The following is a 15738-nucleotide window of genomic DNA, read 5'->3' as shown; positions in this document are numbered from 1 at the left end:
CACTATATGGAAAATTCCCCTACCTGACGGAGGGCAAGTTGACAACTTCCAAAATCTCTCTAGATTGGGCACCTCCCACTTTCAGAATCAGTTTAGATCTCCCCAAAAAGCCAATCTAGTTGAAATCATACAAGTGGCTGGACTTTTCCCTAGATTTGTGGGGGAGGAAGCTGTGAATGAATTAAATTCTCCTATCACCCTAGAGGAACTTGAGGGGGTAACAATGTAAACTTTGAAACGAGAACTGATACTGTTACCCATTTCGTAGAGATAGCAAAAAAATGACCCGATTTTCAAAAGTGGTGATGCAGAATACACATGTTTTTTTAGAACATGGTTTTTGGAACTTTAATTTTTTTCATGTGCATTAAGTTTTAGAATGGTAGTGATTTTCATGCTGATTTTAAAAAGTGAGTATTCTGCATCACACCCTTTTTTTAAAAGACTTATTTTTTGACTTTAAATTTTCTAGTGTGTGAAATGTAAAAAATTATTTTCTAAATTTGATAGTTTTTGAAGTGGTCATTTTATTCATATTTTCTTGTTCTCTATCTTAATTTTTTTTTTTTTGTGGGGTTTTTATTGTTTTGCGTTTTTAAATTAGAAAGTCGATAGTTTGAATTTTAGATAATCTACATATTTATACATCCTTAATTAATTTTTCAATCCACATGAAATAATTGTTTCTAAAAAACAACATTTTTTAACAATGGACATAAAAATAACCATTTTTAACATAAATATAACAAAAAAACTAAACGTTTTGATAATTTTTTGCTAGAATTAACATGTCAAAATCACAATTTTTATACAAAAATATTAACTAAAAATGGTCAAATAATAGTTTTTTTTATGAATTTCATGTCAAAAAAATAATAATAACAACTTTTTTTTCAAAAAATAATAATTAACTTAAAAATCAATGCGAAAATCACAAATTACAAATATTGAACACATAACAACTTTAATTCATCGATTATTCTTTTCATGAAATGTCAAAGTCAAAACATTGCAAAGCTTGATTTCCAGGTATAACTTAAATTTAATCAACAATGTCACGTAATCCAAACTCTTCATCCTCTAGAGTTTCATCATTGTCATCTTCCACAATATTTTCTGCTTCCTTTTGCACAATTTCCTCTTCTAATGGGTCTTTGATGTCTGCAAATCTCCCAATATATGTCTTTCCAAACATTCCATGTAATGGTGGTTGGGGTTCCTTTGCCTTTTTTGCCACACGTGATTCACTAAAGTCCCCTTTCTTCAACCCAATTTCTTGCATTGCATCTGGAAGAAATTGAAGAGCATTAATTCTTTGCTGAATGAAATTGCATTGTAATAGATCTTTCTCAATTGCAATGCAATTTCTTCCTTTTTGAAGGCAACATGCTAGTGTTGTACCTAATTATCAAGCACAAAAAAATAATGAAGTAAAATAGTACAATGACATATTAATTAAAAAAAAGAACATATTGAAATTCAATTCCATGTGGCAAAACCTACCTGAGCCAGAAAATAAATCCAGAACCCAATCTCCTTCATTTGAACATATGCCTATAAGATAGTTAATCAATAATTGTGGTTTCTGATAAATGTTAACTCTCTCTCCTTTCGTTTCTTTGTCTTCATATGTTAGTTTTCTCACAACAGCATCATAAGTCAGTATTTGGCTATGACTCTTTCTGTCCACCCGATTAAAAATCATAGACATATGGCTATCATCTTTTGCCCAACTATCAATATGAATGAACTCACAGTCATTTATAAATTGTTGATCTTCATTGTTAAGAAGATTTGACTTTTGCCTGTAACATAAAATAGTAAAAGTTCAATTAACTTGTACATAAATGAATTTTTCAACATTAATCAGATATACCTTTAAACATCTTACCATGTAAGCTGCATCCTTGAATTTGTTTTCCCCTTGAAGCTTGACAATACCATTGCCAATTGTGTGTCTGAATGAAATGTCACAAATCTCCATAATGGTGATGATGTCACTTCCATAACTCCTGCCACCGCTTTATTAAAAGCTTGATAAGTATAAGGGTCACTATCATAGTAAATGTTTGGAATATTGAAACCATGGGGAATATCTGCAATAACCAGGGCATAATCCCTTTTTGGTACGAGTTTAGCAATGTCTTCACAGTCGCCTTGTATTACTTGATATTGAATAGTGTCTAGCCCATTCCAAATGAAATGATTAAGAGTTGGATCAAGTTCAACATTCTTAATACGTTGCTTTCTCAGTCTTTCAATCTTTATTTTTCAATAAAAGTCTTGAAACTGCCTGGTGCTCCATTATCTTCTTTCCTCATCTTTTACCAAACAAACAAATGTATGTGTAAGTTTTAAATTAAAAATAGTACACAGATGATTAAAACCGAATGTATAAATCAAGTTACCTTTTTAAATGCAAGATAAAAAGCTTTTAATGTTGATGTAGAACTTGAATCTAGATAGTTGCGTACAACATCATCCCAACTATCTTCATTCAACAATTTAACCATTTGTTCCTGAATTTTCATGTAAACTTTGTGACTGCATAGATAAAGTAAGAAAAAGCTAATATAATGATACGTATAACAAATACTACCAATAACAACATGTTTTATTTAAAAGATAACTATAATCCTGGAAATAAGTAAAAATAATTCAGCAAACTTACTTTGGAAATTTCACCTCTTTTGAACTTTTCCAATCTGAGATTAGCTTCTTATCACTTAAAGCACTTGAAATATTTGTAGGCATGAGCTCAGGTGGAGTTCGTTCACCAATGTTTTTTGAAGATACACCTTGAAGACTCTTTGGTCCAGAAAGATTCACAGAAATTTTCCTTGATGCCATTTTCCTAAAAAAAAACACATAAATTAGTAAATAAAAAAACATATTAACTTAAATTAATAACAAAAATATACCATAAATTTTTTATTTGTATAATCAGAATTGCCCAGCCACCTCTAACGGGCAGGCGGGTCGATGGGCGAGCGGGAGGTCAGGTGAGGGATAATGAGGCTAAGTGGACATTTAGGCAAGTATGGGCGAGCCCCTACCCACGCGCCCCCCACAACCCCCTAAGCTTCCCCCCCTCCCCGGCCCCCCCTCCCCTTCCCTCACCCTACCCCCTACCGTCCCCCCACACTCCCGCCCCATCCCCCCTCGCCCCCCGCCCCCAAAACCCCCTCGCCCCCCGCGCCCTAACCCCCGCCCCCCCCATCCCCCCAAACCCCCGCCCCCCCCCCCCCCCCCCCCCCCCCACCCCCCCAACCCCCCCCACCCCCCCCCCCCCCCCCCCGCCCCCCCCCCTCCCCACTGCACCCACCCCCCCCCACCCCTACCCCCCCCCCCCCCCCCACCCCTACCCCCATGCCCCACCCCCCCCCCCCCCCCCCCCACCCCCCCACCCCCCCCCCCTTCCCCTACCCCCCCCCCCCCCCCAACCCCCCCCCACCTTCTGCCCCTACCCACCCCCTACCCCCCCCCCCCCCCCCTACCCCCCCCCCCTACACCCTACCCGTGCCCTACCCCCCCTACTCTTACTCGCCCCCCCCTACACCCTACTCGTGCCCTACCCCCCCTACTCTTACCCCCCCCCCACCTACACCCTACCCGTGCCCTACCCCCCCCACCCCCTACACCCTACCCGCGCCCTACCCTTACCACCCAACCCCACTACCCCCCCCCCCCCCCACCCCCTACCCTTACCCCCTACCCGCGCCCTACCCTTACCACCCCACCCCACTACCCCCCCCACCCCACCCCCTACCCTTACCCCCTACCCGCGCCCTACCCTTAACACCCCACCCCACTACCCCCTCCCCCCATCCCCACCCCCTACCCGCGCCCTACCCTTACCACCCCACCCCCTAACCTTACCCCCCCCCCATCCCCCTACCCCCCATCCCCCTAGCCGCGCCCTACCCCCCCCATACCCCCTACCCCCCCACATTCCCCCCCGCCCCCTCCCCACCCCGCACACCCTCTGCCCCCTACCCGGTCCCCTCCCCCGCCCCCGCCCCCTACCCGGCCCCCTCCCCGGCCCCTCCGCCCACCCCTCCCCTGCCCACCCTGCCCACCCCTCCCCCTCCCCTTCCCCGGCCCCTCCACCCACCCCTCCCCCTCCCCACCCCGCACACCCCTCCCCCTCCCCTGCCCCCTCCCCGGCCCCTCCGCCCACCCCGCCCACCCCTCCCCCTCCGCCCACCCCGCCCCCTCCGCCCACCCCGCCCCCCCCAGCCCCCTCCGCCCGCGCAGCGCCACCCCCGGGCCGCCCCGCCGCCGGTCGGCGGCGGGGCGGCCCGGGGGTGGCGCTGCGCGGGCGGAGGGGGCCGGGGGGAGGGCGGGGAATCCAGATCATGAAAGCATAGACGCGTTGTGTCTACGGTCTAGTAATGCCGTGAGCTTATATCGACACTGGCCGTACATTTTTCTACCAATCCGATTAGTCTTCAGGTTGTAATGAACAAGGTGGAGAAAAGGGAAAGAATAATGTCGAATTTATGGAAGATTACCAGCTGCATTCAAAGAAGAGGAAGATAAATTGCATGCAGTAGGGAATCAATTCGTCCGTGGATGATAGCTCAGGCTGTCAGGGAGAGTCTTTGAACAAGATGCATAAGCTGGTGCCGACTCGGTGTGGAAAAAATAGTGGAAAGTCGATTTCGACATGAATGCCTCAAAGCTTTCTTCAGTTCTTGGACACCATAGTCCGTTACCCTCATTGATTCATCCTTACTCCTCAATTCGCTGATTTTCATGTCCCTCCACTTACATTCTTATAACAATCCGAAGAACCATTTTGACCCATGGCATGTGTCTACAATACAACCCAATTTACGAGAGATTTCGCACACAACAATTGCAGAGTACACGAGTTTAAGCAAATGCTTTCTGAGTTGAACCATTGGTGCATTGCCTTGCAGGAGGGAATTTGGGCATCATACCCCTGACTGGATCACCCATCTCGAGCATAGAACCGGCTATGGCTACAGATAGGGCTGCAGTGAAGTTGGGATCTGCCTTTATAGAAGCCAAATAATCCTGCATCATTGAAGAATAATTACCCCTTTCATTATGATCTGATACCTGGCCCATATCGCTAGACAATGGACTCGACTGTTGGAATCTGCCTGCTGTCAAATGCGGAGGCTGCAACTGTAAACTTGGTCTACTGGGGCGGTCGTCTGTGAGGTCGAGCGTGATTGTGGGAAACGTGCTGGAGGTCGATACTGTGGCAATGCAGGGTATAAATTGGTTGTCTGCAACTACATTTTCTGTATTCATCCCCTCACCAAAGAGCTGGTTGGACGAGCCAGCGTGCATAGCAGCCATAGCCAGAGGACTCACAGAATGAGTGTGTTCGCCTTCGTAGGTTGTTATTACAATGGTCGGATCTTGTGCACATCTCTGAACCTGCTCAAAATTTTTAAATTAGGAAACAGAAAGGCTAATTCTATGTATTTCAAAGTCCACGAGAGGAGGAGTAAGCGATTTATTTGGGAGAAAAGGAGGAGATTGTACCTGTTTTTTCACTGGGCAAGCGGGTGCCCAGGCACATTTGTAATAGGATCTTGGAAGTGGATTGTTTCTTGTCATCTTTTGCCCATACTTTCGCCACTGGCAGCCATCACTTCCCTGATTATAATAGATCAGATAAGTTTATTATATATGGTGGAAAGATAAAAAAGTCTTTATAAAATTAAAAATATTTAATGGATTTTGAGAATATTGAGGAGTATTTAGGAATTTGGAAATTTTTTTGCTGATATGGATTTTGAGAATATTTAGAAATATGAAATTGTAATAAAGAATGTCAAACAATTGACTTTATCAAATTTCAAAATATTTCTGAAATCCGCAATCCAATTAATTTGAACTTTGCCATAAAAATAAAATAGAAAATTAGATGATTACCGCAGATTTCTCGGATCTTGTCCGCTCTGCTACGATTCTCTTTTTCGCAGCTGCCCTCTGTTCGCTGAAGCCCTTGTTTGGGACCTGTAGCTTCTTGTTCGGCGACTGCCCGTGATGGCAAGGGCTCTCATCCATGGACGAAGTGATTCCATTGTCAGTCTGTTCCAACTGCATGTAATTTATCTTCCTCTTTTTTGAAGGCAGCTTCAGGGCGTCCATAAATTTGGCAATCTTCTCCTTTTCTTCACCTCGCTCGTTACAACTTGAAGACTGGTCAGATTGGAGGGAAACTTCCCGACCGAAGTCGACATTCATAGATCCCAGACACAATGGATTGAATATCTACAGAGTCAGAATATAGAAAGATTAAGAATTTAGAGAATCATCTAGACTGTGAACATTTGCGAAAGTCTATCTTCCTTGGATTTGAACTTGTAATTTTTTTAAGAGAAAAAACAAAATACATATTCAAACAACAATATAACATACCTCATTTTCATCAATGCACTTCGGTTGTTGCACCAGAGACGTGATATGCTTCTGCAAGTATTTACATTTACTATTCATACTCTTTAATACAGACTTCAATTTTTTATTCTCCTCATTAACCCGATTTATCTCTGCCACAACTAATGTCATCTGCAAGAAGCACAAGCCAATCCATAAGAACCAGATTTCAAATCAACACAAACAAACAAGCCATTGCTATAATATTTCAGATCAACAATCAGCCATGAAAACGCCTTCAAAGCTGCACCTGAATCTTTTGACTTTCCATCTCTTCAATGTTTACTTCTTCGCAGTCTGGAAAATAGGGAGCCGACCGCTGTTAGTGTTGGCGGCCTTCCGTGACTTATTTATAGGAATTAGGAAGAGGGAAGCAGTGCAGGGAGCGGAGTGGCCCCGGCCCCCGACTCCCAATGTTGTGACATAAAGAAAATGTTTCGAATTCCGCGCGACCGTGGAGACTCTGAACGCGTGCAATATCTCATCCAACCAAGAAATGTGATAGTGGACAGAAAGGCGTCCACGAGTTTGAATGATTCCTTACCGAAAGTTCCTTTCAAGCCGTTCGTTGGTGCCAGGTGGCATCACCACGAAAGCATCCATTCACAATGCACCGTTTCTGTGACGATAGCGCGCCTGTCATCATGAGATATATTCGTTTGGATTTTTTAAAAGAGTCCATGGTCGTCCTTGCCCGCACACAAGACCAGACTTGGTCAAGCCAGAGAGCTGACAAATACATCCTCCGAATCCGATCTCCTATCTTATCTTAAAAATAAATTGTTTGGACTGCTAGTACAGATTATTGGTGGAAATCCACACGTTTTAAATTAAATTGGCCAGAAAGTCAAGAGCTTGAGCTAATCACAAATTAGATCTATTGTTGTATATAGTCAATAAGAGGCATAGTTGTTTTGAAATTGTTTGAAATCCACTTGTGAATTGCAAATCAGATTTATTAAGAGTCAATAGGAGGTATATTCAGTGAAACTGTGGAATCCATTGTTTCCCAATGAAGCTTCACTTACCAGCTATAAAAATTGACCCCTTTCACAGGATATCACAGGTTTGAATTTTAATTATACAATATTTCAATAAAAATCTAATTAAATATAGTATACTATTTAAAAGTAAGTGTCATATGCATTGTTGTTAACACCATTATCAGTGTGTAGATATTATTTATGTGCAAGTTGCAATTTTATATAAATTTTAAGTCACGTGTTGTGTTTTTTTCAATTTTGCTGATACTATTTGCTTTTATGAGGATATTTATAACTAAGTGTTTTGTTTATGGTTACAAGCGTTTTTTCACTGACTTTAAAGAAGTGATGTGTTGTGGTATTTTACTCTCGTTGAGATCATTTGTTTTTACAAAGATATTTATGGCCCAGTCCTTTTTCAGGTTGTTGATAGGAAGGATAATTATGGTTAAGTATTTTGTTTACGTTAGAATTTAAAATATGAATGTGCCCAGGGTGTTGAATTTTATTTTCTAGAGAGAATGTTTATAGGAATAAAGAGTATTTGATGAAGTGTTTTTGTTAAAGTTTGAATTGAAAAGATGAGTTTAAAGGAGTTTTGAATGTAATTTTTTAAAGAAGAAGGTTAGGCATTTTCCGTGATTGGATTATACAAGAAATGAAATGAAAAATAGATTAGAAAATGCAGCACAGTGAGAGAAATATAATACAAAACATAGTAATATAGACAAATTTCATTTCTTCATAAAATAGTAGAATAATGTAGAACAAACACTAGCTTGGAATAGTTTTAGCTTATCTCTAAAAAAGAGAGATCTCAACTACATTCAAATCATCAAAAAGTTATTACAAGAAGTTCAAACAATGGCCTTTTAATGCAAAGAAAAAATCCTTAAGTTCCAAAACCCTAACCCTATGAGGCAATGCATTAAACACTTATAGACATAAATCAAACACTCTTATTAATCAAATTCCCAATGCTCTTGGGAAAAATATTTTTTGTTTACATCATGAAGGAATGATATATGTTCATTTACAAATGAGAGACCCCATATAAATTGTAACACCCCCATCTCGCATCTACCCAAGGAACTGCCCAACTAGGGTAGATATGTGACGAGGCCACTATAATGGGATTCAACCTCCTAAGTCACCTTAAGGAAGTGGAATTGACAGAAACACACCACACAAACCTTCCACATCAGCAACATAACTCCCAGGAGCCATCCCAACCACTTAGGTAACCAACCCCTGAGACCAACTGAAGTTTTAGTCCACCAAACCCCTGTATGCTCCCTTGATATGGATAAGGGTGCATCTGGGAGGCTCCAAAAGCTCCCACGGGCAAGGGAGATTCTAGGGACTTTTTTCCCCAATGCTATGCCTGCGATTCTGGGATTTGTGCCACTTTTTCAAGCCCAAATCCCAAGTCACTACTCAGAACTTAATGGCAAGTTCAGAAATGAAATTTCATACTGGAACAAAGATACATTTGCAAAAACATCAACAAGGACTAGAATGGACCCCTATTAGTCATGGTAGGCATTTCGTCAAACATGAAAGCTACAAGTCTTAACAACAAAATTGAGCATAGGGGTCTCATCCTTATCTGAGATTTAGTGTGACGCATTGTTTCCTTATCACATTAGTTGTGTTATCATCTATTAGGCCATAGATACATTATTCATTCATTTACAAGTAAAAACATGATGGGAGCCATACATCCCCACTGTCATAATACATATTCACAACCAGCATAATAACAACTAAAATACCAAGGAAAAAACAACCATATAATCCACACATGAACCAGTATAATACTTGTAATAGTCCTGGTGAAAATTCTGAAAAGGTTGTTACCAGAAGGAATAGTGTTGACATGGGAGTCTGCTGAAACCAGTCGTAGATCTAGAAGACTTTTGAAACCTGGAATGTTGGGCATGCATGTGGACTCAGATGGGGCACTAGTTGATGAAAGAGAAGAATATGGAACATCTTCGTCAGCATCCAGTCACTCATCTGAAGATGTGAATTGTGATGGTGTGCAAGAAAATATGAGTGATTTTGAATAATTGTTTAAGACAGATTATATAACTGATGTATGCATCATATCTTCAAATAAAATTAATGTTTTCCATATGTTGTTAAATGAGAAGTTATGAAGCATTTTTATGTTGTTGGATTATGTCTTAAGTATGATAAATTTTATTGTTTAAATATCTACAATGCAATATCAAATTAGAGATATAATGTCTATTTTATTCAGTATACAAATAAAGACTTTTGAATTCATTCAGTGATATAATTTGTTCATAATGTCATGGTTTTTTAATTTTATAGTTGAAAAAATTTCATTTTCTTTTGTATCTAGCATGTTGTGGTTGAAAACATGTTAAATTTATACTTAGGAAAGAAAAATGATATTCTACCAGAAACATTAATGTGTTTTTTCCTTAAAAATTAACTTTGTTTGAGACATAAAAAATTGGTTTTATTAGCATTTTTTAAAAAGTTTGAAAATTGACCCTAAAAAAAAATTCATTATTCCAGTATCATCACTTTCGTTTTGAAGCTATATTTTGCACAAAAATTTTGTAGTAAATTTCGTAATCACTGCCATTTTTAAAACACGTTCAAAATTGACACCTAAAAAAAAAAACATCGTTCCAGTATACACACTTTTCATTTTTAGCACTGTTTTTGATGTTTTTTTGGGGTTTTTTGGCCAGAGTTCCCGTTTTGAGTTTATAGTTCCCGTTTCAAAGTTTACATTGTTGGGTCTTAAAGTGGTTTAAAAAGGACAAAAGCCTGGGTCCAGATGGGTGGACAATCGAATTCTATTTGGCTTTTTATGATCTATTTTCCCTTGACCTACTATAGGTTCTGGAGGAATGCCGATCATCAAGTAGATTGTATAATGCTATCAACTCTACCTTTATCGCTCTCATCCCTAAAACTGATTCCCCTTCTTCATTTAATGATTTCCGGCCCATCTCCCTCTGCAACTGCCTTTATAATATCATTACCAAAATCATTGCTAATCATATCAGGCCTATCCTATCTCAACATATCCTCCCTGAACAATTTGCTTTTCTCGAAGATCGCCAGATACATGAAGCTATTGGTACTGCTCAAGAAGCCATTCATTCCATTCGTGTCCGAAGACTAAAAGGTATCATCCTCAAAATTGATCTGGCCAAGGCTTTTGATCGAGTGAGTTGGCTATATATTAAAATGCTTCTTATCCACCTGGGCTTCCCCCTCTTATTTACCACTTGGATAATGGCTTGCATATCAACCCCCACCTACAGTCTGCTCATTAATGGCTCTGCCTCTCCTTTCTTCCATGCTGAAAGAGGACTCAGGCAAGGTTGTCCACTCTCTCCTCTCCTCTTCCTGATTGTCATGGAATGCCTGAGCAGACTCATCTATCATGAAAAGCAGAATGGCAGATTGTCAGGTTTAAAGATTACTGATCAATGTTACCTGACTCATCTCCTGTTTGTGGATGATGTCCTCATCTTCTTGGATGGAAGTATTCGTGATTCGATCGCTCTTGATAAGATCCTTGCCACTTTTTTTAGAGCCACTGGTATGATGGCAAACCACACAAAATCCTCTATTTCTCAGGCATACACTTCTGCACAAGAGTCCAATTTTGCCTTGCATCGATTCCCTTATAACCCTCGACCACTTGACCAGGGCTTCAAATATTTGGGTTTCTGGATCAAGCCCTTGGGACATAAGATAGCGGATTGGACTTGGTTGATCACCAAATTTGAGAAGAGGATATCCCACTGGAGCCATCGCTTTTTATCCAGAGTAGGAAGGCTAGTGCTTATTAAATCTGTCCTGGAGGCTACCCTGGTTTTCTGGATGGCATTAGCTTGGATTCCTAGAGGTATTCTAGCTCGTCTCAAGCAAATATGCTGCAGATACCTTTGGAATGGAGGTCGAGACAAATGAGTCTTTGCGTGGATAAGTTGGGACAAAATTGCCCTGCCAAAAAAGTGGGAAGGATGGGTCCTTAAAGATCTACCATCCTTTGCACATTCTCTGGATACAAAAATGGGATGGACATTACTTACCAAGCATAATCTCTGGACATCCATCTCATACCACAAATACATTTGGCCCCTCCAAGTCATGGATTGGATTAGACTGCCTGGTTGGAACAGAATAGGCATATCATCGGTTTGGAAAGCTCTATTGTGCTCACTCCCCCTCATCCGCAGCCACCTTACTTGGAGAATCAATGCTGGAACTAGTGCTCGCATTGGGATGGACCCATGGACCGGAGGAGGGGGTAGATGTTTCCTCCCACGAGAGCTTATCTGATTACTTAACCAACAGAACATTAAGGTAATCGCCCATATTGCAGACCATGAGAATTCATCCATTCTTTCACAAGCTTGGAAATCGGTCACACAGCTTAATTTTCCTCCTCGCTGGCACCTCATTTGGGATGAATATACTAACGCATTGAGTGATCTTGCATCCGAATCAAGGAAGGCCTAGATGAGCTCATGTGGAGCAAGGCCGAATCTGGTTACTATTCTCTAAAGGAAGGCTACCTGTGTCTGATTCAAAAAAAACAACCAGAAATCATTCAGAGATGGTGGAAGCTCATTTGGCAATTAAAAACTCCAGCCCGGACCAGACTTTTTTCTGGTGTATCCTTCAGAATAAGGTTCCTACAGGGGACTCGCTTATGCACAGATCCTTGTATGGTCCCAATTGGTGCATTCTATGCAAACATAACTCTGAATCGACAGAACATCGGTTCCTCTCCTGCGTTACAACAAAACAAATATGGGATGACATGGCTGCAGAGATCAGGTTCACGGGAACATGGGAAGGTGACAACATTTTAGCAGCATGGAATGCCTGGAATAGAGCTCATGCAGGAACAAAGCTGTCGTGCCTTCCTCTGATCATATGTTGGGCTATATGGCCGGCTAGGAACAAGCTGACCTTTGACAATGGCACAATCTATTGGCAGTCCACTATTGCAAAAATCATTGCATCCTATCATGAACTACCTGAATATACTCCACCTCGGCCGCGCAGACCTACTGCCCCCGACCCTATAGACCACTCCTCTCCATGGGAATATTTTTTGATGGAGCTACTCAGTAACACGGATGTGGGGGGGGGGGGGGGGGGTTCATACTATACCTCTCAGATCAGCATTACTTCAAAGTCAAGGTGGGTCTAGGCGTAGGAATGAACAACTTTGTAGAACTTATTACTCTTTGTTATCTTTTGCATTTTGCTTTAAATCATGACTGCAGAGACATACAGATCTATGGTGACTCAAATAATACTATAAATTGCATCAACCAGAATACTAGATGGCATGCACATACACTCTTAAATATTCTAGATGAAGTAATGCATTTCAAATCTCAATTTAATTCCATTCTTGTTCGTCATATCTACAGGGAGCATAACCATAGTGCCGACGGATTATCCAAGGAAGCCACGCGCCTGCCAAGAGGATAGTGGATAATCCAAGAACAGAGGGGTACCTCACAGTACCAGTATTACCACGGGCCTTATATAGATCAAATCTACCATCAGGTGGATGGTCACTAAATTTTTGCAAAACTATCGGCCATATATGATGATGTAGATAACTTAGCTTTATTTATTAACAACACCCTGCGAGGTGTAAATATGTTTATATGAACACTATTACAGCATCATCCTGCGTGATAAATTTTTTATTGTTGACACAGCATCATCCTACGTGATGATTTTTTTATTTTTGACACAACCATTCACAGGAATGGATTTGTAGATATTTTGGACATACTGGCACAACTGCATATGCTGAATAGCATATACTATATGTAATTTTTCACCATATAATGAAAGATTACGATTTTTCCGGTGAAAAAAAATTAATATATTAATCAAAACATTAATTAATATATATATATATATATATATATATATATATTAATATATAATACTACTTAATACATAATCAACATCTTAATATTTAATATATTATTATTATTTAATTGTGACACACACACATATAACATTATTAATAAATTAATATAAAATTAACAAAATATCAAAATATTTAACTAAAAGTAATAAGAGCTTAATATAACATTAATGATACATTAATAATATATTAATCTACATATTTATAAAATTTTCGTTATAAACTAACCTATACATTAACAAATCTTAATTATGGTTGACTATTATTGACATGGTCAACTATTGTCAATATGGGCATCATAGTTAAGAATACGCAAAATGACTACCATGGTGAACCATAATTACCTTGAGAATCATGGTCTATCTATAAGTGACCTATAGTGAAGCATAGTGGATGGCCATGGTTGACCATAAAGGCTTATAATGGTTGCTTAGGGTTAACAATATTAATCCTGGGGTTTATATGTTATTAGTCATAGGTTTTATAATCCTAAGGTTTAACATATTAAACTTAGGGTTAATAATATTAAGGTTTATAATAATAATGTAACAATCAATCTAACAATCATTGTCGCAATGTTATATTACATTGCAATTTATTCAATGCCATATTGTGTCATTAGAAAATTCAGGTTCAATATTAGGGTTTTTGATATTGATTTTATAATATTATGGTTTAGTATTGGGTTTATAATTTATAATAGTGGGGTTTAATATTAAGGTTTATAATATTAATCTTAGGGTTTATTATATTGAGTTCTATAATGTTAAGATTTTATAATAGTGTTTAATGTTGTGACGTTGGAATGGTACAAAAATTTATTCATCGTTGCATTGTGACAAACATTATCAATATGACAATCATTATCGCAGTGTTACATTACAGTGTAATGTATTCAATGTTGCATTGTTACATTAAAAAATTGGGGTTTAATATTAGGTTTATAATATTAGTGATTTTTAATACTGGGTTTATAATATCAAGATTTAATATTGGGTTTATAATTTATAATATTAAGGTCTTTAATGTTAATCTTAGCATTTATAATATTAATCCTAGGATTTAATATTGGTCTTAGGGTTTATAATATTAATCAATTCGAAAACCATTGTCACACTGTTTATAATCCCTTAGGTTTATAATATTAATTAAAATATTAATATTTAATATATTATTAGTATTTAATTATGACATTAATATCATATATATATATATATATATATATATATGGATGGCATTATTAACATATTAATATAAAATTTAAAAAAAAAACTATATTTAAATAACATTAATAAGAGTTTAATATAACATTAGTGACACATTAATAATATATTAATCTACATATTTATAAAATTTTAACTATAAATTAATCTATAGATTAACACATGTTAATTATGGTTTTTATTGACGACATGGTCAATTATTGTCAATATGGGCATCATAGTCAACAATAGCCAAGATGACTACCATGGTGAACCATACTTACCTTGGGAATCATGGTCTATCTATAAGTGATCTATAGTGAAGCATAGTGGATGGCCATGGTTGACCATAAAGGCTTATAATGGATGCTTAGGGTTAACAATATTAATTCTCAGTTTATAAGTTATTAATTCTAGGTTTCATAATCCTAAGGTTTAACATATTAAACAGAACTCTGAATCGACAGAACATCTATTCCTCTCCTGCACTATAACAAAACAAATATGGAATGATGTGGCTGCAGAGATCAGGTTCACGGGAACATGGGAAGGTGACAACATTTTAGCAGCATGGGATGCCTGGAACAGATCTCATGCAGGAACAAACCTATCGTGCCTTCCTCTGATCATATGTTGGGTTATATGGCTGGCCAGGAACAAGCTGACCTTTGACAATGGCACAATCTGCTGGCAATCCACTATTGCCAAAATCATTGCATCCTATCATGAACTACCTGAATATACTCCATCTCGCCCGCGCAGACCTACTGCCCCTGACCCTATAGACCACTCCTCTCCATGGGAATATCTTTTGATGGAGCTTCTCAGTAACACAGATGTGGGGCGGGGGGCGGGGTTCATACTATACCTCTCAGATCAGCATTACTTCAAAGTCAAGGTGGGTCTAGGCGTAGGAATGAACAACTTTGCAAAACTTATTACTCTTTGTTATCTTATGCATTTTGCTTTAAATCATGACTGCAGAGACATACAGATCTATGGTGACTCAAATAATACTATAAATTGGATCAACCAGAATACTAGATGTCATGCACACACACTCTTAACTATTCTGGATGAAGTAATGCATTTCAAATCTCAATTTAATTCCATTCTTGTTCATCATATCTACAGGGAGCATAACCATAGTGCCAATGGATTATCCAAGGAA

At 39.1% G+C, this 15738-nt stretch overlaps 1 protein-coding gene across 1 annotated transcript; it reads right to left on the bottom strand.

The window, feature by feature from the left end:
- Positions 1 to 4354: 4354 nt before the first annotated feature.
- LOC149238938 (WRKY transcription factor 6-like) lies at positions 4355 to 6867 on the bottom strand. Its single transcript, XM_089373246.1, has 5 exons — positions 6674 to 6867; positions 6406 to 6555; positions 5917 to 6258; positions 5524 to 5637; positions 4355 to 5415 (listed from the first exon to the last, which is right to left on the bottom strand). Exons 1-5 carry the CDS (start codon positions 6692 to 6694, stop codon positions 4879 to 4881), a joined length of 1164 nt encoding a protein of 387 aa, XP_089229372.1. The 5' UTR covers positions 6695 to 6867; the 3' UTR covers positions 4355 to 4878.
- Positions 6868 to 15738: the final 8871 nt, after the last annotated feature.

The sequence above is a fragment of the Pinus tabuliformis genome, chromosome 8 (genome assembly GCF_031772625.1).
Source record: "Pinus tabuliformis cultivar Carrire ecotype Pingquan chromosome 8, CPIR1, whole genome shotgun sequence".
Taxonomy (NCBI): Eukaryota; Viridiplantae; Streptophyta; class Pinopsida; order Pinales; family Pinaceae; genus Pinus; species Pinus tabuliformis.
This window is presented reverse-complemented; position numbering and strand designations above follow the sequence as displayed.